The sequence below is a fragment of the Scatophagus argus genome, chromosome 15 (genome assembly GCF_020382885.2).
Source record: "Scatophagus argus isolate fScaArg1 chromosome 15, fScaArg1.pri, whole genome shotgun sequence".
NCBI classification, from domain to species: domain Eukaryota; kingdom Metazoa; phylum Chordata; class Actinopteri; family Scatophagidae; genus Scatophagus; species Scatophagus argus.
The window spans coordinates 15,178,349-15,206,315 of record NC_058507.1 but is presented as its reverse complement, the minus strand read 5'-3'; the positions used below and the strand labels follow the sequence as shown (position 1 = coordinate 15,206,315).

The 27,967-nt window shown below is 42.6% G+C and overlaps 2 protein-coding genes across 3 annotated transcripts; one reads left to right on the top strand and one right to left on the bottom strand.

The window, feature by feature from the left end:
* Positions 1-219: 219 nt before the first annotated feature.
* Positions 220-25,584, bottom strand: tfb1m (transcription factor B1, mitochondrial). Of its 2 annotated transcripts, none has more exons than XM_046412060.1 (8): positions 25,469-25,584; positions 24,262-24,410; positions 23,581-23,732; positions 23,268-23,376; positions 23,031-23,182; positions 22,375-22,494; positions 2,284-2,411; positions 220-1,256 (listed from the first exon to the last, which is right to left on the bottom strand). In XM_046412060.1, the coding sequence occupies exons 2-8, from the start codon at positions 24,392-24,394 to the stop codon at positions 977-979; spliced, it is 1,074 nt and encodes a 357-aa protein (XP_046268016.1). In that variant the 5' UTR covers positions 24,395-24,410; positions 25,469-25,584; the 3' UTR covers positions 220-976. The 2 variants fall into 2 exon arrangements, with proteins under 2 accessions (XP_046268016.1, XP_046268015.1); XM_046412059.1 differs by having other exon boundaries at positions 25,478-25,531.
* Positions 9,720-14,688, top strand: LOC124071496 (claudin-20). The gene is made up of 2 exons (XM_046412061.1): positions 9,720-9,978; positions 10,639-14,688. The coding sequence occupies exon 2, from the start codon at positions 10,820-10,822 to the stop codon at positions 11,549-11,551; it is 732 nt and encodes a 243-aa protein (XP_046268017.1). The 5' UTR covers positions 9,720-9,978; positions 10,639-10,819; the 3' UTR covers positions 11,552-14,688.
* Positions 25,585-27,967: the final 2,383 nt, after the last annotated feature.

Here is a 27,967-nt window from a genome sequence, read left to right as displayed (position 1 = left end):
TTTTAGGGAAACTCGAGGCTGCCAACATGGCAGCCCTGCATATCTATCTACTGTAGATCTGATGAAATCCTGATTGTGGTTGGAGATTAACACTTGCCAATCATCAAAAATAAGTGAATTCTCTCTCTGGCAAGTCAACCATAGTATACCATCTGCCACACTGGCAGGCAACAGCTCTTCCATGTTCTGCTGGTGATAATCTGCTTGAGCACTTAAAGAGGAATATCACACTTTTATTGTTATAAAACCATGTATAAAAACACCAGGATTGGATTTATTTAACATATATGTCATAAGACCTGTATTGTGTACAAGAAATGTAACAAATTTGCGTGACATAAGTGCCTCCATTAACATTTAACATGTAAATTTGGCTCAGTTGCCCTCTTTCAATATAGGTTTCCACTCCTCTTTTAACACAACAAGAGTCTTTCTGGAGCTGACAAATTCCCACCACTTTCCTCTTCCCTTTAAGCTCTCCCAAGTGACTAAACAATACAGTACACAGAGGAAGGAAAAATGGCCTGGATATGATTCTGCCATGCTGTTCCCATTCTCTAAACCACCCTGAAAACACTGACATTTCTTTCAGGTCCCACAGGACACGGTGTTATGCAAGTTTGATCTGAAGTAAGAACTGGGACATAAAAGAGATATTCACTCTTAAAGAGCTATTCTGGGTAACTAGCATACTTTCTTTAGTCTCCCAAAAACACACAACTCTACAACTCTTTGAGTCGTGCCATGCTGGAACAAAATTGTGGAGCAAATCCAACCCACCCAGGATCTTTATGTGCCTTGTGGTTTGCCTCTCTGCCCCAGGATTTCATGCGAGCTACCTATCGCTCCATGGACACATGGGAAAGTGTGTTAAAAATGCATGCATGTGCCAGGTGGAAATGTCAAGGCTAAGAGCAGTCTGTTGTCACCATGTGCTAACTGAAGCTATTAGTGGGCTATCTCTTGGCTTTCCCTTTCAGCAGGGTTGTTGAGGACTTGGTGGTGTGCCGGCTGGCGAGTCAATAAATGTGTCCTTTGGTGCGTTACTTTGCCTGGTGATGTGTCCCAGCCTGAGCTCCTCTCTGAATTCATAGCTGAGGAGACCCGGCTCATGAGTGCAGAGATGAGCGTAGGCGTCCGCTAAGGCCCTGATCTGCGATATGGTGAGTTCTGTCGGACGTAGAGTGGGATCAACATCTGCCTTCTGCATCATCTCCTGTGTAAGCTCAACACGACACCCTTCAGGGAACAATTTTCTGGGGGGTAAAAAAAAAAAAATAAAATAAAACACAAAAGAGTATAAGTGAAGAAATGACACAGTACATGAAAAGTACAGAATCCTACAGTCAGGTTGCTTTGATATCTTAATGATCATGCAAGTTTAATGATATTATAAAGTTCATACGGGAAGAAATTATCCCTCAGCAATTATTTCTATCTGTGAAGCTAAGTGAAATCACACAACAGGCTGGAACTGTTCATGAATTTTTAATTTCTACCACTGCTATGCTCCATAGGCAAAGGATGTAGATACTGACATGTAACTTACACAGGCACAATCTTTCTAACTTAAAAAGGGCAGCTATAATGTCAATTTTCATTTGTTTTGTTGGCTTTCACCCTGACAAGCTCTCTCTTTGAATATTCAAAACATAGAGGTAGCCATTTATTTTTAAAGACATTTCCCTGCCTAAGATGTTCTTTTGTATTCTTTCTCTGCAGGTTGGTGAGCAATAGCCAATTCCACACACTCCAGAGTACAGATGCTTTTCAAGCGCTTCAGCGCTAGTACCTCCTCTCCAATTTGGTGCTGCTGCCGCCAACCCACTGTAGTTACATAAAATATGCTGCCTCGTCTTCCTATGCCACCTCAATGACTCATAATTGCTGCTCTCTTTCACACAGCCTGTGTTCTTTTGTTATCTGGGCCTACATGCACTTTCCTAACAGGCACGGGGGTGATGGGCAGCATGCACATGCATGTGGGCGTGTGGGTTTGTTGCTGGTGGTTTTGAGCAGAGCGCTGAGTGCGCTCTGATGTTCAAACTAAAGTTACTGAAAGCCTCAAAAGTTGTGCCATTTTCAGAGTACTGTGTGACCAAAAAAAAGCAAATCAAAAATGATTCTAATTAATGATGAGAAGAAGACACTGCTGTCAGAAAACAGAGAATGAAAAATGTAGAGAGAATGATAGATGAAGATGAGGCAAGATAAAAAATAAAAGAGAAAAAGAGAGAGAGTAGATGCCTTACAAGTTACATTAAGTATTATAATTACGCTTACTCTATTCCTTTATGGCAGTGCTTCCTGCGGAACTGGAAAACATTCCTGACGACTTTCTCCACCAGCCTGAAGGGTTGCTGGATCTGGGGCTGAACCAGAGGGGTGAAATGAACTACATCCACGTCCACCTACACACACACACACACACACACAAAACCAAAGAAATTCAAACAGCAGGAGGTTAGCACAGATTTTCTAAATAGATAGCAAAGAGTGTGCTCACAGGAATGATGAAAAAAGGGGCAAAAAAGAGCAGGTATGTGTGAGGAGGAGGAAGAATACCAAATGTGGAGAAAAAAGCTGGCGAAAAAGGCTGCCTGACAAATGGCAAGAGAGATACAAAGCTGGACAAAGAGAGAGAGGGAGGGAGAGAGAGAGAGATAGGGATGAACACACTGGGATAAAAGAAAAGAGGGAAGGCAGAAAATAAGATGACACAGCATGGCTGGCTGGCGAGTCAGTTCCAGTTGCCACAGTAACACCTGTGCAATGGACCATAGAAACTGAGCCTCTATCTTTCCTGTCTCTCTTCCTGACGTTGCACCACTCAGTTTCTTATAACCAAAGAGTGAGCCTCACTGTAACACTCTTCTCTTGAGCTCACTGTCTTTGTCCATTCCAACTCTTCCGTTTTCCACCAGTGGAACATACACTCATCAGCTATAACATCATGAAGACCTGTCTAATGTTGAGTGGGTCTCCCTTTTTTCTGCTAAAACAGCATTGACCTGTCGAGGCATGGACCCAACTAGTCCTCTGAAGGTGTGCTGTGATATCTGGCACCAAGCAGTCAGTAGTAGATCCTTTAAGTCCTATAAATTGCAAGGTGGAGCCTCCATGAATCAGACCTGTTTTTCTAGCACATCCCACAGGTGCTTAACTGGTCAAAACCTCAAAGTTGTTCTTGTGCTCCTCAAAATATTCTTTTTTTGCAGTGTGGGGTGGGGCAGGGTGTATTATCCTGCTGAAAGAGGCCACTGTATCAGGGAATACTGTTTCCATGAAGGGGTGTACTTGGGGTGTCAGCAACAATGATTAGGTAGGTGATACATGTCAAAGTAACATCCCTATGAATGGCAGGACCAAAGGTTTCCCAGCAGAACATTACCCAAAGTATCACACTGCCTCCACCGACTTGCCCTCTTCCCACAGTGTATGTTGGCGCCATGCCCCCCCCTCAAGAGATGCTCTGACCCAGTGATCAAGCCATCACAATCTGGCCCTTGTCAAAGTTGCTCAAATCCTTACACTTGCCCATTTTTCTGCTTCCAACACATCAACTTCCAGGACAAAATGTTCACTTGCTGCCTAATATATCCCACCCACTGCCAGATATTGGAACAAGATAATCAAAGTTATTCACATCAGTGGTAATAATGTTATGGCTGATCTGTGTCTATATATACTGTAGTATGTATATACATATGATGGCTATGTTAAATCTGCTTTATGGGAGACTGAGCAGGCACAGAAACTATGACAAATTCTCGTATACTTCAACTCTTTCAGAGAAAAAGTCATTAAAGAAAGTCATGTAAAAACTACTCCCATTAAAACCCTGGCTTTGTAAAGCTTAGTGTGTATAATAGTAAGTAGTCCTTGGTGGGAATCACTGAACTGCAGTAGTGGACTGGCGGTGGTGGTAACCTTGGCCCCAGTTCTTCAGTAGCTGCTGTCTCCTGATCCTTCCTGTGTCAGCCCTGAGCTGACATGACACACTGTTGAAGTAATTGTGCCAGACTCAGCAGAGCCTAACTCCCGCTCTCAGATCACCCCCTCTTTAATTTTCAAGCACATATACATCCACGCGTTCTCTCTTCACTCCACTGCTTGTTCCCCAAAGGAACCAAAATACATTAAAAAAAGAATATTTTTGAATTTCTGAGTGTGTGTGTTTGCAGCACAAAGTGGGCCATCATCTTTCAAAAATTTTTCACATGATGCTGTTCAATCTTGCAAGTTAAAGCTTGAAGGGCTGCTGCAAAATCAGACATGTATTCTACTGTGTGCGGACCAATGGCAGAGCCGGTGGGCAGCAGAGCGGAGCAGTCGCCCGTCCGTCTTCCTGTAGTTGGTAATAGCCTTACTTCCATCGTGAGGGAGCACTGAGAGGGACTGTACTCTGACTGGTTGAGCAGACTAACAATGGAGCATCAGCAGCGTTAGTCCTAATAATAATACATTTCATTGCGCTTAAGTGCTTTTTGGTTCCTGAGTGCTCTTCAAGTTATGACATTTTATATCGCTAGAAAAAATAACAAATAGCTATAAGTAGATCACTTGTCTGTACGTACAAAAAATAATTTGAAACAGGGTTTTTTTTTTTTATGACGGATGTACAGGCTGAGAGGATGTACACCAGAGAAGACAGATGTTGCAAACTATAAACGTGCAGGTATGTAAATGAGAGAAGACAATCATAAAGGTGCATGGAAATGTTGCAGAGCATGTCAACTTAACATTTAAATTCAAGTCAAGCATGCAAAAAACACACATGCTTCTTCTCTCATACAAACACATACCAACACATATACAGAAGTAAAATAAAAGGACAACTAATTCAGACCGTGAAGCTTGTATTTCTGGATTATGTGACTCACTCACTTTTACAGCTGCATTTTACTTTCCTGGGCTAGGGGCTGGCGTTGATAATTAGGGGAGGGAAACAAAAATGGTCCAGGGACACGCAGAGGATTTCTAATGAGCTGTTAAGATTCCTCTTTTTTGTGAACAAGTGAGGTAACGCTCAGGAGTACTTGTAAAACCGCAGCACTATCTCTTATCAGATCTATAGATCTCTGGGTAGGGATGCCTGGCTGCTGCTGAGCTTCCTGCCGCAGTGGCGTTCAATGGCATGGCAGTAGTGGACACTGTGAGTCTCAACAGCCCCTAAGGCTAGGTACAACAACAGTGCAGAGAAAAGTTCAAATTCCTCGGTTAAGCCTTAGATGGTTTTCACGTATATGAAAACAGAAAGGCTCTTGTGAACTGAGCGCATGTTCTGTACAGTGGTTATGTAAATCTTATGTTTAATTTTAATGACAGTTTTTGTCATGTTTAACGCAGTATAACATTGAATGATGACTTCATGGTTTATTTGTGTCAGTAATGGGCTTGGCTTCTTCTTGATATGTTCATTATTAATACACAAACCCTTTTAGTTGAGACGATGCATTTTAAATATAAAGGCCATGTGGCAGGTTTTATCAAGGACACCAAGAGCTGTGGCTGCATCATTTGGCTTAGAAAAAAGAATTAAGGTATTATGAGAATCAATTCCTCCACCTGTCACAAGAACATGTAAGGATTTTTGTAATTTTAAATCAGGAGTTGAAAAATGTCTCAATCAGTGTCTTGGTGATGCAAAATCAGACCAACATCTGTTAGGAAGAAGCAATAAAAAAGGAATGCCTTTAATTTCACTCTCTGCTAGAATAATTAGGCCATTTATATTCCACACTTTAAGATTTAAGAGAGGAGCAAGGGGAAAATTTGATATTGGGACTATATAGGCAGCAGCATTTCAGCCATCAGCTTGTCCAAGTCACTTTGCTGCTATGATTTATGTATGGCCTTGCAACATGGCTTCACTAGGTAGTACCACTGGAATATATCCCGCTCCCTGCCATTAATCCTTCCCCTGATAACCTCAACATGCAAGGAAACTCAATCTTAAATCACGCACTGCTGCCCAAACCCTCCACTAAGATCCTATGAACATGCCTCCGCTCTCACCCTCCCCTGAAACCCTTAAAATACTTTGCATCTGGTGGGAGATTCTGAACTGGGATAGCACACTAACTTACTGACCCTATCTGACAAGCTTAATATCTCCCCCTTGTTTGGTTCTCCCATCCCTCACCCCCTACCTATTTTCTTTACAGGGGTGGCAGTAAAAATCATACATACAGAGCAGAGAGGGACTGGGAATGCTAGGATTGTAATTATTTATTGTAGACTTGAGTAAACCATCATATTTAGCAGGCCAAAACAAGTGAATCATTACCGCTAATTTGGCCTCTAAATTAGATTGTTATATAAGGACCTATACTCAAGCTCATTACAAAAACTCCCTTTGTTCTGACTTGCTCATCCAGCTAATCACACTGTATGAAAACAAAGACTTTAAACATTAAACATACTTCGAACCTGCTTCTTCCCTTACATATGGTATACTAAATAATCTCTAATCTCTCTTGCATTTCTAACGTAAAAAAACCAAAAGGTTTTACACTGATTCCGTTCAAGGAGCATTTGAAAAGGGCAAAATATGAGCAATCTATCTAAAAGACAACTCTGCTTTTGTCCAGAACTCAAGACCTTTTCTGGTCCACCTGAGTATAATAGTACCACATCCATATTAACATATTGGTGTGTTACAGTAGTTCATGTGTTTGACCTTCCAAAAGCACAGCAAAGAACTCTATTTCTCCTGTGGTTTTCCAGCTTCCCTTTGCCCATTACCACCTCTGACGTCTCTTTCTTGGTCAGTTCTTGCCCAATGGTGTGTGAGCAGTAATTTGTCATGTCCCTCTAAGCGTAACCAAGATGAGATGGCAGGGGCCCTGGGGCACCAGCCGCTGTGCTACCTGAACCACCAACACTTGCGCTTACATAATGGTAGGCAGGTACTGAGAAAGCAGGGGGGATGGAAGGAAAGCTATAAACAGCCAAGGAATACGAGAGAGAAATGCTCACAGAGATCCTGCAACCAAAGGGGGAAGAGCTGCATTAATCATGACAATACCTTCAGAAGACAACCTCCATTACATCAGTGGAGGGAGACAGCCTCTCAGAGAGGAGAAGGCAGCAGTCAATGCCACTGAATATACTAGTCTGATGTTGCTTGAGGGGTTTGGGGAGGAAGAGCTTTGGCTTCCTGTGCAGGCAGCCCAGTGTACTTCCCAAGAAATCACCCATGGCATGCACGCAGGACATTCAAGACTGCAGCCCTGCTCTTTGACAAGATCAGCTCCTCAGAGAGAAACTTTCGTCATAGAAAAGATTGAACTTTGCCCAAAAATGTAAAATTTAGCAGGAACAGCAAATGGAGACAACATGGGGAAAAATACTGTTGTTGGGATATTTAAAATGTCATAAATGCCACGCCACACTTGTTCACTTGGGAATCTGTCTTAATGGACTAAACTGAAGAGACTCATTAATCAAGCAAATGCCGGTAATTTCGCAACATGTCACAAGTGCTTTGCCTTGGACAGGTTTACACATTTTATGTAGGGTGAAACTGGACTCGGGCCCTGCTCCACAACAAGACTGCATTGACAGCGACATCACAGCTATCACACGACACCGTGCATCTCAGCTGTGAACAAACCGCCTTTGCAAGACGACGAGCACGAAAACCAATTACGCAAGAGAGGACATAAAAGAGGAAAAATGCAAATTGAACGATAAAAGCCCCTTGTGTGGGCAAAAGGGAGGGTGGCAGGTCCGATTTCACCTCAGAGCTATGCTGCAGAAAGGCTAGAGAGCTCTGCTGTGAGGTGATAAAATAAAGGGGACCAGGCTTATAATAGCCCGCAATATCTTCACACATCACAGCGTCACACATCTGCACTCACCGGCTGTATGTTAACTGGGTTTTGCTCTTCTCTCTTTCCATCTTTTCTTTCCCCCTTTCATCCACTCCCTCTTATCTATTTATTTATTTATTTTACTCCCAAAAGAACAACACCAGCATCAGCACTTAGACAGGTCACACACGCCATACTGTTGTGTGTCTGCAGAAAACTGGAAAATTTCTCTTCCTGCTGCAGTCGATTCCCACAAGGGGCTCCAAGAATGTAGCACAGAAGGTCGACACTAACATCACACTAGAGGTAATGTGGTGTGCACCATCCCCGCATGCTGGCCAGATCTCATTTTAAGAAATGGTCTCTCAGGTGAAGTTTATGTGAAAAACAATGGTGACTGGAAAGAGCACTGGGCCATATTAAACAAACAGATCAATAGCTAAACAAATCAATTGCTACCAATCTATCTACACGTAATGACTACGCATCACTACAGTCAATGCCTGGTCGTTAAACATTAAGTGGGGGATAGGCAAAATAATTTCCCACAGCTGGCTTGTTCGTGCTGATTTGCCCATGCAGCAAAAATAACAGCAACATACATCTGCGTTTCCAAGGTTATGGGGCCTACTACTCCTGTCTGATTTTTTTTCTCCCTCTCTCATTTTGTCCTCTTTGTCATTCATGAATCAAGGCCGTCCTATAGCCACTCCCACCCTTGTTGTATGTCCTCTAAAGAGAGGAGAGGAAAGACAGGCAAAGACAGAGCAGCAGCTGTGGGTTTTAGGCTCCTGCTGACTGATGCCTGATGAAGATGATGCCCTAGGGAGGGTCAGTTTTGGCATGGTGGGCTACACATGCTCCTCTGGCCTCTGAACCAACACATAAACAAACAGATCTTTGCAGAGTACAATTCTGATCAGCTCACGTGGTCGTGAGAGCAGATTTTTCTTTTGTCTTAATTAGATTAGGCTTCCCAGTGTGTGGCGGGGCTATGTTTGGGCATCTTATCTTGACTTTGCATCGTGGCACTTTCTTATCTTTTAACAACAGCAGAATAGCATTAGGATCACTGAGCGGCTCAATGCAGGAATGGGATGGATTCAGTTTTGTTAGTTGTTACATTACACACATCCAAAATAAAGTGACACATTTGAGTAACAAAATCTAATAATTTATGTAAGGTTAAAAAAAATGCTGCCATTTTTCTCATTTTAATTAGTTTAATTGACACGATGGGGAAGAGGTCAATTTGTACACAATCACAGGTATTCTAAATATACTAAAACTACGTATGTACTGTAGAAACGGTATAATTTTTATACTTTTCAATTTATATTTATGCTTAATACCTAGCTGAACAAGAGTGGGCTAACAAGATGCTATCGCTTTGTGTTTGGCATGGAAGTGTTTCTGGAGAAACATTTTTTGCTTGTTTGTCACCTCAAGAAATTACAGACGTCACGAAACACGTTTAAGCAGCACCAAATTAGGTTAGCTGACCCTTACAACTTAAAAAAATTGCTTTTATTTAAACATGTCAGCTAGCTGAGCAGCTAACAATGAACATTTACCTTACTCGGACTTTATTAAAGTGAATACGTCGTGGCTACAACGACATATAAGCTAAATAAATAAAAGTAACACCGAATAATTCACATGTCAGGAACGGATGTGAAGAAATGAATGATCCGTTACTGTCTGGGTAACGGTGGTTGTTGTTATGACATGACGAGGTGAGGATAGCAGCTCCAGAAGGAGCCACGGGGAGCGGCACAGTGAGGTGTAGCCGCGTAAAGTTGTTGTGAGGCAGAGACTGCCTTTCTCCGTGCGGCACACACACATTCACACACAAACCAGCGAGGAGAGGGAGAGGAGGGGAGAGAGGGGGGGGGGGAGAGAGAGAGAGAGAGAGAGAGAGAGAGACAGTCGGAGCGTTATGGTTATTTCTCCCGGGCTCCGGCCAAGGCTGTGTGGTCTACAGAGCGGGCATGTCCTCCGACACACTGTTGCTAAGGAAATGGATGACTTGAATGGATCCGTGGTCCGGGCTGAATTCTCCTCCTCGCCCCCTCATCAGCCCACTGTCTCTCAGTGTGTGTGTTTACAGGAATCACTGAGAACAACGTGACGCGTCAGCGCCAGCTCTGCACCAGCCGGGGTAAGGGATTATTTCAACATCGCTTCCCCCCCCTCCTGCTTGGATCATAAAACAACAGCAAACCATTAAACTGAGCTTCGAGATTATCTATTCAATGCCGGGGCCACCTATTTATTTAGATACAAAAGAGCACGCCGGCAAAGAGGTCCGACAAAACAGTAAGAAAAACGAGCTGGTACATCCACAAAGTTTAATTTCAGCGGCTGACTAAATAAACTTGTGTTTCACCTGACGATAACGTATTCCTTAAAAAAAAAAAGGCAGGCTCAGTTTATAAGTAAACATCACTGAAATCAAAGTATTAGAATATACAGTATGATTATGGTGAGGGCACTGCGGCTTTAAGTCCACATAGCTATTGAGCATTGCAAATACCACAAACTCATTTCTCCCTCTCCAATAACAGCTCTAAGGGGCTCCGGTTAGGAAAAGGAGACGGCAGCACATAGAAGATGTATGCACGCACAACGACCCCCAGTGTTTTGCTTACCTACACAACAGTAAGCCAGAGCCAGCTCGTATCGCTTGCGCTTCACGCTGCCCTTTGTTTCCAGCCAAAAAAAGTGTGCGCTTGTGTGAGGTGAATGAGGAGAGAAAGAAGGAGGGACCGCGAGGGGACCCACTCAGTTCAATTTCTCATTTCCGTCTCTCTCCCTCCAGTCCAGTGGAACTGCAGCTGAAGAGCTGAGGAACTGGAGATTTGACTGGCAGCTGGGACACCACCAAAGGAGGGGAGAGAGCCGGCTGGGCAGTGCGGCCGACGAGCCTGGCTAGCGCTGGGTGAATGCTGCCTGGCGAGGACAAGGGCTGAGGCAGCATCAGCATCAACTTGAAAAAGAGCATGGCATCCACGGGCATGCAGATATTTGGATTTGTCTTAGCGCTGCTGGGCATCATGGGTGCCATGGTCGCAACTCTGCTGCCCAACTGGAAGGTCAGCGCAGATGTGGGCTCCAACATCATCACAGCGATTTCACAAATGCAGGGTCTGTGGATGGACTGCACATGGTACAGCACAGGCATGTTCAGCTGCACACTTAAGTATTCTGTGCTTTCACTTCCTGCGTACTTGCAGACTGCCCGCACCACTATGGTGCTCTGCTGCGTACTGGCTGCCATGGGTCTCTGCCTTGCTTCCCTGGGACTAAAATGCACACGCTGGGGAGGTGGACGGCGCTCCAAGCGGCACGCCGCCATTGCCAGCGGTGGCTGCTTTGTCGCTGCAGGCTTTCTGTGCCTGGTGCCTGCTTCCTGGTTTACCAACGAGGTCATCACCAACTTCCTGGACTCCAGTGTGCCCGAGAGCAATAAGTTTGAGCCTGGGGGTGCTGTGTACGTGGCCTTTGTTTCTGCAGGATTCCTCTTCATGGGGGGGTGCATCTTCTGTATGTCCTGCTCGGGGAAGAGGCATGGCCCCCAGGACCTGGTCCTGCTCCCTCCCCCTGACAAATTGCTGCTCCAGCAGCAGCAACAGCAACAGCTGCTCCAGCAGCAGCAGGAGCTCCAGCACCAGTACTGCTCTCTCTCACCATTAGACAATAAGACTGGCTACAGCCTGCAGGACTATGTGTAATAAACCAGCGTTGTGTGCGCTACGGCTAAAGGGAGATGAGCCTGAGGGGAAACTATCACGGCTTATGCTACACACTAGGCTCTACTCCAGATGGAGGTGGAGAAAAAATACAAAAGGAGGGCGACAACTTTGAATTCATTTTTACTTCTCCTCTATCTTGCTCTTCTACCTTTTTCTGTTTTGCAAGCACAAGCAGTGGAGGTATTCCCTAGGCAGCCCCTTGGAACAAACAGTGTGAATGTGTAAGGAGCCAGGATAAGATGCTGCAGCGTCGAAGGCAGCCGCTAACCAAATGCAGACATCCTTCATCAGTAAATCACAGAAAGAGCTCCCTGGGGAATGGATTAAGCAAATAAGGAAGCCTCCTGTGTAGATTTTTTTCCTCGCCAAAGGTTTGAATTTGAAGAAAAAAAAGCAATCATTTAGCTGCTATTTACAATCGTTTGGTACCCCCTCCAATTGACAAAATAGGCAATATAATGTCTGAGAGCAGTAGGTGGAAACCCTTTCATAGCAAGCCATTGTAGTTTTTCGTATACTTATCCACTAGAATACTGTGTGGAGTTGATTGAAATAAATGGTCATATTTTTGTTAGCTACTAGAATGATGTTGATATTTTGCCTCTAAAGCATGCTGTGTGGAGCCTGTCTGTGTATTAATACAGCGGAATGCCTGGTAGAAGACTGAGACATAGCCACAAAATGCCTGTGCCTGAAAAGCTGTAGAAACATTAAACCCTGCTGTAACTGTTCAAAGAGGGCTGTCAGGAGGAGTCGATGTTGGCTGCTGGGCTGCATTTGAGACAGAAAATGCAGACACACAGTTGGCCTGCCTCTCTCGCTCTGCAAGGGGGCATATGAGAGAAGTGGAGAAAAATTAACAGAAGGAGAGTGGACCCTTCAGCACAGCGGACAATCTGATATGTTGTTATATTTCCATTCAGACAAAAACGTACTGCCTCTAAGTAGCAGCTACCCATCCCAGTCCTTTCCTCAGACGTGCACACCCACACGCTTACTCGTGCTCTTGTGTGTGTACACAATAAACACTCAGACACGCCGGCTTTTTGCATGTGCTTTTCACTCCTGTCATCCTCCTCCACACTGCCATGGAAACCGAATTCGGCATTCAAATATCTTTATTGTCTGGGGGCATGTGCATGTCAGTCAGTGATTGGAAGTTTTTTTTTTGTTTTGTTTTATTGGGAGGGGGGGCGTTTTATTCAGTCATGGCTCTATAAGCTTCAATCAGAGCTTCTGCTCACACTACTTTAACTAATCCCCTTTATTAGCCAGCGACATAAGGCAGCATCCCAGTTACGTGGTTGGAGGTTTAGGAAAATACTCTTTGTTGTGGTGTCTATACAATGCAAGTAGTTTTATAGGGATGAATGGATGTTTAATGGTGCCGTGGCAAAAACGGAGCAGAAAAGGAGAAGCTTCTCGAGTCATGGTTGGCTGGGTAGCTGTGTGGCAGGCAGCTAAAAAAGGTTTGAGTCATTCTCCATATGTGACTTGTTTTCCAAGTGCGTCAGCAGTGCGCATATGCTACCAGCCTGCACCTGCAGACGGTCTCAGTGTCTTAAATTGCTGCCACTTCACTATGTCACCATGCTTCTTTTCCCTTCCCCTCACTCTATTTTTTTGCCCCCACTGCTTGTATCAGATGTCACATGGATGTGATCCCTGACAAGAGTTAAGCTGATGCTTGTTGAAAGCACGGCCACTCCGACACCTGCACACGCAAAAACAAAACTCCCACCCGCTCATGTCAGTAGCACAGTTATGCGTCCATACAGTCATGTTCCAGAGTGTGTCTGCTCTTTACTGTAGTAAGGATATCAGAGGAATGTTTTGTCGTGCTTGAGACAGGCCTTGGCAGTGATGTATGGAACTGCACTTTCTCTCCTTCTCTCTCATAAACATGCAGCTTCCTGGGGGAGAGCAGATGGCTAAGCCCAGCTCGCCACCTGCAGGCTGCTGCTGGCACGCCACGGGCATCTCTGTGGGCACCACTGCCGGCCCTGGCAGCCCTCTAGGGCCAATTTTCTACCCCACCCTGACTTAGCCATCTTGCCCAGCACAGACTATAGCCGACAGAACTGGCCTCCTGACGATAACTCACTGCCCAGGCACCATAAGCAATGCAATAAACAAAGAATGTGCCATGTCATCAACTAATACCGACACGTTACGCGTTTCGAGAATGTGCCAAATGGTCTCATGATGACACGTTTTAATACTATCTGGACTTCTTTCTGTTTATTTTTTTATTACGTTGTTTGTACATGAATTATACATTACCAAATGTTTTATGGATTTGTGATTTGTTCTGCCAGACTAAGTTTCAAGTCAACTAGATGCTTGTGTACAGTTCAGTGCAGCTTTCGAGGGTTATTTTAAATCCTCTTTATTCCTCATTCTCCAAAGCACAGCAAGACGTCACTGGGCACGGGAGTTTCATTGGAAAGACATGAGTGGGATATTTATTTTCTAATATATATTTATCATATTTGTTCCTGGAATCCACCATAAGTCTGTTACAACTGTACACAAGTATCTAGGCTGTTGTTTGTTTTTACTGAGGGATCAGGATTTCCTCATATTGTTCCAGTATAAAATCCAATGTCATGTTCATACCATATCTTCTTTATAAGAAGACGACTCAATGCACCTTTGCTTGTGTTACTTTACTTGACAGCAGTTTGTTTCAAATGGCTGAGCATTCCAAGCTCTCTGGACCAGTACAAATACATAACACAACTGGCACTCTGGAAAAAAAAAAAGGGAACGATTTCTATCTGAAAGGATTCAGCAGGGAAATACAAGCTAGAGATTTCTCTTTTTTTGTGGCTGTGCAGCCTGATCATCAGCACGCAATTTCATTAGCTTATAAATGGCCAGAGTGCAAAGTGACTAGGTCCTAAAAGTCTAAAGAGTTACAACTCTCCTGCTTATACTGTAACAAGACATTGATTTATCATTTTGATAATTGCAGCTTATTTTTGTGAATGCTTTAGCACTTCTTACTTTGCCAGAGCATATTTGTGATGATGAACAGTTCACAAGTTCTGATACAGTTGTCTCAATGTGCTTGTGCAAGTAGTTCTATTTTTTACCAATAAAACTATTTTGTGAAAGCAACATACCTCCTGTATGTTGTCTGCTGTAAGCTTTTATGTGTGTGGCTGATAAGGATGGTGACGGCATTCATCTTTTTGCCAAATCTACAGATTGTTAGATAGTACAGGCTGTGCCGAGTGTAGGCAGGCAGGCTGCTCATACGCAGCACCCAAGAATACATCAGTATCAGCTCGACTGAAATATGCATCTATAAAACATTACTACATGCTAATGGACTTTGAAAAAGGAATTCCTCCTTTAATATAACTCCCAACCTTTTCCAATAATTCCACACTGAGATGATGACACATGATAACAGATGAATGAAATAATAACACCAAGAATGAGCAGATTTAGTGATAATGAAAATAATCATTAGTTGCTGTCCTACTGACATTTTTTTCTCATATGTATAATGTCATGCTCAGTACAAGTTTTAATCACAATTTTTAATAACTATACTCAAATAATTGATATCAAATAAAATAAATATCAGTGTCACAACTGGCCTCAAAAATCCTGTATCGATTAGACTTCAATCCACAAAATTAAGAAATTGGAAATGCATTAACAAGAGAAAAGAACAATAAGAAAGCCAATTTAGAAATTTAAAACATCCAACAAACAAGAAGAATACCAAGACATAGAAATATACCATCAGAATACTGTACAGCATATTCCTCAGCTTCAATATGTGTATCATATATTGCAGCCTATGCACCTGAGATGGGGCGCATGTTAAATATATATACCGGTATATATTTTTTTCCAAGAGGATCTTGGCTCACTCATTACAGCTGATTGGAGCCTCGTCGACACGGGCTGAGTGAGAATGTGCTTTCCTGAAACAAACATGGATTATTGAAGTCTCTCTCTCATTCTCCCACTCCTCTTGGTTATGCAATAAGAGTGCAGATCAAATAACTACTCCTCTCGTGGGGAAACGCTAATAAGATCTGCTCCTCTGTGTATTTAACCTACATTTTCCATCAAAGGCTTTCACCCAGAGTTGCCGCTGTGACAGATCTGAAATGTGAGCTTAGATGAGGGGAGGTGAGGGCTTGTCAATTTCAGGCAAGGGTTAATCATGCGTCAGGCTCTTCTCTTTGAACTTCCCTGCCACGTCAAATTCACAGATTATTTTACCGACCTTCCTGGCCAGCAAGTAACCTTTTCAAAGTCCAACCACAAAAAAAAGAAATGTGAAGAACAATGAGGCAATGACTAGCATACTCCACCATTCATGCTGGCAGAGACCAAGCGTGAGACGGACAACGCAGTATGTTAAGGAGCTGTCATTCCTTCGCTCGGTAAAACTCGCATACTGAAAATTCAGTCAGCACCCATGGTCTAATATGTCGGCATGCGTAATGTACGTCTCTTTGCTTTGGACAGATGTTATGCCCACGATGGTCCATATTGGAGATAAAAAAAATCAACGCCAAGGGAGAATGACCTTCCTTTGTTGGAGCTGCTCTCCTCTGGTCTCAGCACACATGAGGCCGGGGGAACAATAGCAACGACCTTGGATGCGCAGTTAACTGCTGAGAAAGGCAGTAAAAGCTGTGGAGATGTCAAAAGGAGCGCATGTAGGAAAACAATACACTCTGACAGTTCAAAGAAGGCCTTTTAATATTTCAGCTATCAGCAGGGGGCGGGATGGATGGCTGGGAGGATTCAGTAAACTGAAAGTGAACGAGGCTAAATGGCTGAAAGATTGGAACACATCAGTTTTTTGCAGTCTGTATCTCTCTCTTGAGGGAAATGACCACTGGTTAGGTTAATTATTGCATTACATGACTACAGTGTGTGAGCGAGAGCACAGGAACACAATGAAAAGCTAAGGGCAGAAAGCTTGATGTAACTGTTGGTTAAACTGTTTTTCAGCTGAAACAATCATGATGAATCAATCATGATCCAACCTTCAGCTACTCTAAAAAGCCTGAAATTAAGTCATGAAATTACAGAGCATGAAACTGAAATTAAAACATTCAAATAACCCTTCAAGTTAATAGCTTATAGATTGATGCCTCCCATTGTAGTGAGGATTTTTTACTTGCACCAACTTCCTTAGTTATCCGTGCATCATAGCACCACTAGCAATTTACGTATTTGAAGCGGCCCTCCTTTCCTTGGGATGTAGCCACGGTTTAAGCATTATTCCTCAAAATAGCTGCATATTCTCTTGGCATGTTCACTGACTAAACAGAGCTGAATTTGCTAAACTCTGAGCGCTGACTCTGAGCGAACCCGGCACAGTTTCTTGTTAGGAGGAGCAATAGATCCCTCGTGGATGTTCAAGCCATCTCTGCCAACCTCGGCATTTTGTTTAAGGAGAGAGGAGGAGGGGGGGGGTATTTTTAGCTTTTCTTTACCTTAGGTCTGTGATGTATTGAGACCAAGCCTTGAGGCGTTTACCGTGCTGGCACGAGTCATTGAAATAACTTTCCCCAATACTCCTGATACCGCGTTTGACCCCGTTTGCGAGATAGGAATAGGCCTAGATGAATTGTGTGCTTGTAGAATGTGTGGTGGAAGGTGAGAAAGCAGTGCAGCCCCTCTGAGTTGATTGTCACTCTTACTGTTCAGGCAAGAGCTGGGCCACGTCAGGTCACAGAGAAGATCATCCATCACTGAGCCTCTAAACACATTACAATGGACCGAGGTGGGCCACATTCAACAATGAATCACCCTCTGAATTCAAAGGATATTATTATTTTGAAGCTTGAAACAGCCTTAACCATGAAAAAAAGAAAAAAGAAAACAAGAAGCCATTTAAAATCACTTTTTGACTGAGCTCTTTTCAGCTGTTGTATTTTTACTGCACCAGTTCAAACTCTCCCTGACAACTGCTGGCCATAATGGATGTTTAATGCAGCGTCAACAAATTTAATTTAGGCCCCGCTCATCTGGCCCATGTTCTTGGACGATGACTGTGTACAAGGTGAACATCTGTAGGGCTCTCCTCCTGTGAGGCTCAGTTAGTTGGTGGGTGATGGCTGATGCAGCCATTACTCAGAGCAGGGCTGACGACTGGCCCAGACAACCATCTGCTGGAGGTACGCCTCACTCTCCTCTCAGATCCATCTCTGTCATGAATCTGTCTTCTAGCACTCTGTACTCTCGTGTAGGAAGCTTTGCTGTTTTTCATCCTATTCCAGCTTTTGTTTCATGTCTCTTATAGACTATAGACACTTTCATTTCCTTTATATTCTTGTCAACTCAATCCACATCTCTTTTAGCCATTATTTTTTTTTATTTCACTGCAGTTTTAGTTTAAAATGCTTCCTCTCATGTTTTATGTTTATTATCTCCCCACAGTTATCACCCCATGTTTCCTCTTTCCCATGTTCTTTCTGTAACTCATTTTCTTTTACTGTTTTTTCCCCTGTACCATTCAATATTTTCACTCCCACCCCCCCCTCCTCAATCCCTCACTTTTTGTAATGAATAACGCATTTGTTAGCAATATGAGCTCTGTAGGAGCTATTCAGAGACAGCCTGTTGCTCATGATGGAGTATCTATTGCACAACTTATAGACACGCCTGCGCTGGACAGAAGACATGATTTTAATCACATTCAGCCTGCAGCAAGCGGAAAAGCAGTCAAAGAGAGATGAGCAAGTCAACATACACTCTTTATTCTTAGCAAATCAGCTATTTTCATTGCAAAGAGGCAGTGAAGATGAAACCGGACGACCGGATGTCCGTGATGAAGGCGCAGATGCTTGATGGAAGTGTGCACACTAAGACTCCTTAACCCTTGACCAGAATACAAATTGGAAATGTGTATAACGACCAAAGCAACGCCAGAAAAGCAGTTTCTATTCTCAGTTTATTCTAAGACATTTTTCAGGTATTTGTATGTACACTATATAGACAAAAGTATTGGGACATACCTTATTGAATTCAGGTGTGGTATGGGGCTGATTTTCAGAAGTTGGGCTGGGTGCCTTACTTCCAGTGAAGGAAATCTTAATGTTTCCGCATATCAAGACATTTTGAACAATGCTCTGCTTCCAACTTTGTGGTCACAGTTTGGGGAAGACCCTTTTCTATTCCAGCACGACTGTGCCCCAGTGCACAAAGCAGGGTCCATAAAGACATGGCTGGATGAGTTTGGTGTGGAATAACTTGACTGGCCCACACAGAGCCCTCAACTCAACACCACTTCAGTGCCTGACCTCACATATGCTCTACTGCATGAATCTGTAAAAATTCCCTCAGAAACACTTCAAAATCTTGTGGAAAGCCTTCCCAGAAGACGGGAAGCTGTTATAGCTCCAAAGCTGTCTATGAATTTAGAATGCGATGCTATTAAAGTCCATGTTGGTGTAATGGACAGGTGTCCCAATACTTTTGGCCACATAGTGTAGCTTGTGAGTGACAGAAGCAATTTAAAAATCATCCAATCTGTCTGTCTATGTGAGAATTAACAGGAGGAGAGGGACTAATAAGGAAAGGGAGGCAGGTGGGATTTGCAGCAGGACAGACCTAGGGCACTCGGAGCCTGGGGGAAACACCATCAAAGCAGCCAATCACTGATCTCAGAAACCTTCAAGGACAATTTCAGTCACACAACGTGACACAAGAGAGGTGTAGTCCCGGGGCGAGAAGAACAAGACCGATTAAACAGCAAGGGTAAGAGCTTATCTGACCACCCAACATCAATATGGTCCCCAACAGCTGCTAATGTAAAATGGATTCAACATTTCCCTTCTCATTATCCCATTATCCTGTACTGGCCAGATCCTATAGGTTCAAATCAACCAGCCAATCACCCTGCACATCCCCTTCCCCCCACTTTTAACTGAAGCTATTTTTTCATCATGGTTATTTGGAGCGGTTCAGTGATTCTGTTGCTTTTTCTGTGGCTCTTTGTGTCTCGTTGTTTGTTTGATTTCACAGCATTAAAAACACTTCAGATGTTTTTCACACTCCACTAATTTCCATATGTGCAGTGTAGCACCTGCTGCTGCTTATTTTATTTACTACAGGGTAGGAGAGTTGGTATTTGTGATGTGGGGGGAGGACTCTGACCATTTTCCCCCACAAAAAGGCTCAGAAATCTTATCAATACATGACAGAGCAGACCAGTTCCAGGATAACCATAACTCACTCACAGCAGACCACAGAGCTTCAGGCTTGGACCATAACAGACACATGCCGATAGCCCAGTTGTGCTTCTATCTGAACAAGTTGTTGCTTCATTAAAACAGTCAGTGATTCCAAAGCTTCACTTAGAACGAGATAAAACCAACAATTAGACCACTGAGCTGGTTTAGAAGACCACTCCAGGTGCCACTCCTGTGAGCTAGGAACAGGAAATTGAGGCTACAATTCACACAGGCTCACCGAAATTGGACAACGCAAGATTGGAAAACCGTTGCCTAGATCGAGGAGTCTCAATTCTTGCTGTTACATTTAGAAAGTAGGGTCAGAATTTGGTGTAAATGCATGGATCCACCCTGTGTTGTATCAACGGTGGGGGATAGCTTCTTAGCACAATTTGGGCCCCTTAGTACCAACTCAGCATAATTTAAATGCCACAGCCCACTCGAGCATTGCTGCTGACCACGTCCATCCCTTTATGACCAAAGCGTACTCATCTCCTGATAGCTACTTCCAGCGGGATAATGCACCATGTGACAAAGCTCAGATCACCTCAAACTGGTTTCTTGAACATGACAGTGAGGTCACTGTACTCCAGTGGCCTCCACAGTCAACAGATCTCAAAGCAATAGAGTACCTTTGGGATATGGTGGAATGGGAGATTCGCATCATGGATGCTGACAAATCCGCAGCAACTGAGTGATGCTATCATGTCAATGTGGACCAAAATCTTTGAGGAATGTTTCCAGCACCTATGCCACAAAAAATGAAGGTAGTTCCAAAAAAGTGGCCGGTGAGTGTATGTCAGTTCAAAAGACCAACCACTGCTTTAGCTAAAAGTCTATATTCCTGTGTAACCACCTCAACCCTCCCTCCTCCCAGCCTTTGATGCCATCTAATAAATCAGGCAGGACATTTTTATGGTTCATGCATTCTGCGTAATTACTCTGGTGTGCACCCGTAAACAATGCAGTGCCATAGAGCTTTTCATGAATTATATTACATGACATACTAGTAAAAAGGGGCAAAGCAAAAAGGGCGATAGCATTAACATACTCAATGTGCTCTCTGAACTTTTATGGGACACCAGCAGCAGGAGGCCTGCTCATCAAACAGCCATCATCTCTCCTAATGATATCAATTCGACCAAGTGCCCATTAAAACATTTAGTGGGGATAGATGGCCTGTGTGGTCATGTGGGAAGTACTGATTCATCTGCAATGCACACACGCGCATGCAAAGCAAGTCAACTCTGTTCATGTTTATACACACTATGTAACCAAATGAGCATGCACGTGTGTGCACATTTGGAGCTAAGATAAGCATGCTGAAAGCCATTAAGCTAAAGTTTGACATACAAGCAAAAATAAGACACTCAAAAGTAAAAGAAAAATATACAGAAAGACCGTGGAGTGTGATGAAATAATAATTGGAGCCATTTCTTCCAAGAGAATGAGCAATCAGCACTGATTCCATTCACTCTGCTGCATTTTACTCCACACAGGAGATTAAATATTTACCAAGAGTGGGTCCTCTAAATAGCCGTGACATCTTCAAGGGACCGATAGACTATCTCTGACATCAACCTAACACCTATCCTTTAATTCAGCTAAGGAAAGACATGGTTTCATTAGTACAAAGATGTAAGAGAGCTCCTGAGTCTTTCAGAAGAGTTGTGTGGCTCACAACAGAGTTGTCTATTAGCCATCCGCAGTACTTTTATTTTTTAATGTGCCCCCTAGTCCTACTATAAATCCTTACCCAGAAAATAAAGAAATGTTGGCATTCTCATGTTACGTAACAGTGAATGTCTTTCTTTCGCCACTGAGACGCAGAGAGAGAAATTGGTCCTAAAAAAGAACCAGGCCCTCATTACAAGGCGCAGTGTGATCGTGGCACATCTCAAATACCCACCAGGCATCATTACAACCTAGAAAGGGTCCAAAGACAGAACAGAGACAACACTGATTCAACACAGTCTTAATGAAGCCTTAAAGCAAGAAGAGTGAGGAAGGGATGAGTGATGGTGACGTGATGAGGGACCAGACAAGGAGCAGAGATTAGTAGATGTGAGGAGGTCCCACTGCTCATCTACAGTAGAGTAAGAACAGTGAAACAAAAATATGTCCATCTGCTGATGAAAACCTAACAGCCACTACTTCAATAGTAGCACAGAAGGTTGAACTCAACATTAAACTTTCTTAACATGGCATAATTTTGTTAGATGTGTAAAGATGTCATTTGATTTCAGCCTCATCCGCACAGGGTGTAAACACGTGTACATTTGAATATGTCTGTAAACAAGAGGGAAGAGGAAGATCTGGAATAGAGGGCAACAGTAAAGCCCTTGTCATCTGAGTGCAAAAGTCTGCATTAAATTCGATTCAAATGACCTGCCACATGTCCCACAGAAGTCCATTCTGACTGTCCAGTTCATAAAACTGGTAACAAGAACAAAAATTATTTCTTTTTGCTAAATATGCTTTAACACACTGCCTGATTGAGGTTGTTTTTCTTTTTTCTTTTTTTGATTTGACATGTTAGCAGTGACTGTAGGAATGTTAAATATCGTCAAAGTTAAATCCTACCTTTGGCTTAGGGACGAAGGCCCGTCCAGGGATGGTGAAGCATTTGTGGACTGTGCAGAGATACTGAGCCATAACAGAAAGACGGCTCCTCTGTTTGCTGCTCGTGCTGGCTGTCAACCTCTGGACAGAGAGGACAATTACTACATTTAGGGATGCATATTCAGTATGACCAGGTTACTTGTTGACATCATATAATGTTAATTTTATTATTAACCAAACAGTAACTGTATGGTCATATATTGCAGAGACCAAAACCTCAAAACCTAGAGCAAGTGAACATTTAAGTTTATCCTAATTATACTTTTATGTGGCATTAATACAAAGTAAATAGGCATCAGACATCAATAAATCCTGCTCCAAATGATTTACCACGCCTTAATCATAAAAACAGAGAGATCTATTTAATTTAGTTGCAACTTGTGATAAATTATGGATCATGAAAACATAATTTAATCATAAAACTAAAATAAGATAATAATTACAAAATGTTTTCATTGGCCATTTCAATCACAGTGGCGATTGCATAGCAAAAGGACAATATAAAGCAATGTGTACAGTTCATATGTAATGACCGACTCTTTGCCTTCCGGATGACACAGCAGAATCCTGACAAACATAGGCCACGAAAACTTTAACATGCAGTTGTGTTCACCCACCTCTGCAACCTCTTTCTGGAAAGTGAGTGTGAGTCGGGTGCGTCCGTATGTGAAGGGCCCTGTTCTGTTCGCAATGTTCTCCAGCCACTTAATCATGAGGGGGGTCGAGACGTTGAACGGGAGATTCCCTATGATGTGAAGGTTTGGTGGGTCTGTGGAGCCACACATACACATTTAACTTCCATGGATTTACTACACATGACCACCATAACAGCTTTTATAATTTCGTAACCTCACCTTCCTCCCACGGTTTAGAGATATTTACTGGGAATGCTCGGTCCATTCTGTAGGTAAGTATGTCACCGTGGACAATCCTTAACCTCCCTGGTGCTGCTTCGGACAACAGCTGTTGAAATGGATGCGATATTAAATGAGAAAAATGAAAAAGTGCTCAAAAAAACTAATGCGGCTAATGATGATGCTGGTGAGGATAGATTAACTGGTTTCACGCAACTGACAGGTGAGTGCGTCAGCTCTTTTCCTGCTCACTGAGACAATGACCTTGACAACATTGTGAATAACTCAGTGTCTTTGTCACTGCTCAGTTTACCTTTAGCCCTGGGATGAAGCGTGTATCCTTCTCTACCACAAGCAGGTCTGCCACCCCAGCATTAAGGATAGAGCGGGTGAGACCCCCGGGACCAGGACCCACCTCGCACACATGGGCGTCCTTCAAACTGCCCGCCTGACGCGCTATTTTGTCTGAAAAGATGGAGATGAACGGCCAGCTGAGTTGTATGTTACGTACAATTACGTGTTACGTTACGTGTTATGTAAATTACACAATACTCTCCAACCAAATGTGTCCATCAAGGTCTTTAGGTATCTAAATTGAGATGAATAGTGTGTGATGTTGCAATACTTTTCTGCCTCTGTGTGATGAAGATGAGATGCATTAATCTAACAAGTCACCTTGTCCAAGGACAGGAGAGCAGATCAGACCTGCACTGCATCACTGATAATTATATTAAGGCTCAAGCTCTGCAAGGGCTGCAAACAATTGAGTCGGTCTGTTCACATTAGCAGGAGATCTACTCAACCTCACCCAGACAGCAAAGCCTGTCGGTTTCAATGCACTGAAACAAGGCTATGTGGAACTGTGCAATCAAGTGCACTGACGAAACACACCATGCTGCCCTCACTATAAACACAGTATCAAAGAACAAGCACTGGCAGGTATTGGTGCACTGCAGATAGAGTGAGAGAAAGAGAGCGAGTGGGTGAGACCAACCTGTGAGCTTCAAGTCCAGCAGAAAGTTCTGTGATAGATGTTTCTCAGCTTGCAGGTTGTACAGCTTGATGAGTTCTCCTACAGTAGGCAAAGGAGGCAGACGAAGAGATGCCAGTTTCTGCGAGGCAGCCATGGTTAAGGTGAAAAAGCTGTGAAAAACAAATACACACACACACGCACAAAATGTGTGAGAAACAATGATGGATCAGCTTCCTCAGCAACAAAGTGATCCAGAGGCTGAGAGACATAAATGTTTTAAAGTGTTGAAAAGGGCAATATAACATATAACCAATATAATAACAACCTGCCAGTAATATTATTCTAAAGTTGTTATGAAAATGTTAAGTGTGTGTATGTTAAGTCAGGAGTCACCATTTGAACTGCAATGTGTGTATGGTTAAATATTTTGTTAATGTTTTAATGCCCTTTTACAACTGTGATTTTGCACAGTGAATTAGTGGGCTTCATTTTAGCTTTTAAACAAATAAAAAGAATGAAATCAGTGCAAATATACAGTATGCAGAATAGAGTATTAATCTTAAGACTTCCTGTCTATACTGGTAAATTGTTATCAAGTCCAGTTACTTCTTTTTCAGGTTATGGGGTTGATTTCCAATGTCTAGCCTTAAACTGGGGTGCAAGTGTGTAAGAGTTGACCGTGTTGTTGGAAGGTGTTATAATAGGATCTCTTGCACCACCTAGCGGTGCCATATCAGAAAACTGAATGGTCAATGTAAAGACACAAAATACAGAATAACCATTCTTTCACAAAACGTTTTAAAAACAGGTCCATATACTTTTTACCTGCAGGTACCAGTAAGTCTAATCAGCAGCAAATAAACTGGCATAATTCTGAATTATACACGACTGTACAAGAGTAAAATGAGCTGAAAAAAATGTTTAATATATCGGCACCAAGGCGTGATGACAGTGACGTTAAATCCAGCGATTTAAAATCAAGCAATTCACGTTGACCTCCTGCTGGCATTACACTGAGATGTGACACTATGACACAGTTTTTAGCATTTACAGCTAACGTTAGCTTTTAGTTCAAGTGCCATGGTAAACGGCTCTGAATGAGGACAGAACATTTAGCCTTCTTTAGTCTTAGACCATTAGCGTCTAAAAAAATCAAAATAAGAGCGTGAACAAACTACAAACAATACAATGAGCACAGTGAGCTTGAAATACTCGAGCGTTTACCCACGTTTCTCACCGGTGTTGTTTGCCTGCCTGACACATCCGCATTCGTCATTGAATTGACGTCCAAGTATCCAGTTAGCTTGCGAGAGCGGTAACATCGACCAATCAGATGCAAGCAGGAGGGATTTTACTTTGCCCTTGAAAAGCTGTTGATTGCTATTGTAATGATTCCTCATAACCAAAGGAAGACGGCATTTCAATGATGATGTAGTGCTTTTATTTACAGTAAAACTACAAAAAGCAGAAGACATGAAAGCGTCTTCACTTATCCTGGGAATATTTCCTCTATTACTGCAACATTTATGCATCCGTGTGAAAAACAAAGACTTCACATAGCCTTTTCCTTTCCTGTAAATTATGCTTTTTATCCACGCTACACTAATAAAATAAACAAGCTATTAATTAATTTCATCTAGGGCATACATTTATTTAAAAAAAAAAAAGAGAGAGACCAAGTCATTATATAGCATGAGGCTCACTCAGGCTTGAAAGCTCACGACATCACCCGGTTCCACTGTCATTGCTGGGCAGTGTATTCTGCTTTTGACATCTCCACAATGTTGATGCCTCTTGGTTAGAACTGATCAGCAGTCCACGTGCTTGTTTAAGTGTTTTCTTATGCTGGTTCGGATGATGCACAGCTGTTGTTTGGAACAAACCCCATGGCGCTGTGGTCTCCTGGCTGTGCTCACGACCCACGCTGGGTCATGGGTGTCAGAGCTTGAGATGGAAATACTCTTCCCCTGCAGGGTTTGGTAGATGAGTGGCAGCTCTCTCTCCTGCTGCAGCTGACCTTGGGAGAGCACTACAGACCTTTGTTACGGGAGAAAAACACTCTTGGTGGTGGGGTAGGTCTGCTGCTAGGGAGATATTTCTTCAGAGTCACCTTCTTGAAAGTTAATTCAATTGATTAAGTTAATTACTATAAAACAGCTATGATCCCAATTGCATTATAAATATATGATATAAATATTATAAATACTGGTGCAGTCTAGGGGCTCATAGATAGATCATCAGAATAACAAGATTCATCACCTGGCGCTTTGAGTCCTGATACCTCCCAATGATAGCTTACTTGTGTTGCATTGTCTTTAATTTAACAGGCCAATGAATAAGATCACAAAGCAGCCAAGAGGCTGTAGGTCACATAATGCACCTGGGATTACTATTCCAGCCTTGATCATTTCACCATTGACACAACAGATAAAAAAGAAAAAAACCCACAAGATGTAAAAATACTGAGTCACAGCTTTTACTTTCTGAGTGAAAAACAGCCATGAGACCTCATCCTGCCGCTCCTACTTCAATCCTACTTCAATTCTAGAAATTGTAATAGATGAAATCATGTCTGCAGCACAGCAACCTGCAGTTATTCCGGCAGAGGTAAAAGCTATGACCCCCAGAGAAACTGTGAGTGAAGGCCATAGCAAATACACAAAAAGTTTTAATATTGCCCCATGTCTGCTAATTTTCTCTGGAAAGACAAGCCTGAGATATGGGAAAGCTTGGTTTAATTTGTTAGGAAACATAACTGTGTTAACAACAGAACACATGGTGGCGCCAGAGAGACACTTCCTGTAAGCAACTCTATAGTGTGTGATCTGTAAAAACAGGAAATGAAACATAAGTAATTAACATTTTTGAGATAGTAAGTCATCTCTTTTACCAAAACATCAGAGGAAAAACAGAGACTGAAATACTTAAGAGTATGCAATTTCCAAGCCAATTTAGATGGACAGAGTAACATCAATAAACGCAGAAACCACAAGAGATGAGATGCCTGAGAAGTTCCACAGTAATTTGTTATGATGATAACTCATAGTTGAGTCAGTATTATGATTTAGCTGGATGTGTTATGGATGCTATAACAAGTTCAACGGGGTTAATAGCCCAGAAAGTGAAACCAGATGTATACTATTACAACATCCGTTTGAATTTCTTGGTTCAAGTATTTACTATGGCAATATTGTATTCCACTGAACACAAAGTAATTGTAAAACTGGTAAAATGTACTAGATTCTTTTTTTTTTTTTGTAATCAAATACAAGAGTGGTCTGGATGGAGATGGCAGAATGAGCACCAATTTATTGTGATTTATTGAATCTGGCTCAAGAGGTCTGAGGATGAATACAAGCAGTCCTTGTTTAGAATAGTTTGAATTAAACTGTTGTATGATGTCATTTTGGTTCTTTTTATGAACACAAAATTATGTACATTTATCATTTTGGACAGGACACTATTTACTATGTTCGGAAGTGGAAAATCCAAACCCTAATTAGACATACTTGTCCGTCAACCTTAAAAAATCCTATGCTACGGTACCACATCAAAGAAGCTGTGGTAGTTCAACATTGAAATTCCTGTGGTAATCGCTGTGTTCCTATGATACATGTGTTGTTTTGTGGTCAACTGAGATTTGTCTCCCTTTTTAGGACATTTTACTATAAAACATTTGGTGGACTTTGGAACTTGCGTGTCGAATTCAAGTATGACACTGTAGTTT

Coding starts and splice junctions, on each gene's coding strand:
- tfb1m (XM_046412059.1), bottom strand. CDS start 25,509: ATGCGGATGTGTCAGGCAGGCAAACAACACCG. Junction 23,377..23,580: donor GCTTCATCCCAGGGCTAAAG/GTAAACTGAGCA, acceptor CCATTTCAACAG/CTGTTGTCCGAAGCAGCACC. Junction 1,257..2,283: donor CACTGCCATAAAGGAATAGA/GTAAGCGTAATT, acceptor TTTACCCCCCAG/AAAATTGTTCCCTGAAGGGT.
- LOC124071496 (XM_046412061.1), top strand. CDS start 10,820: ATGGCATCCACGGGCATGCAGATATTTGGATTTGTCTTAGCGCTGCTG.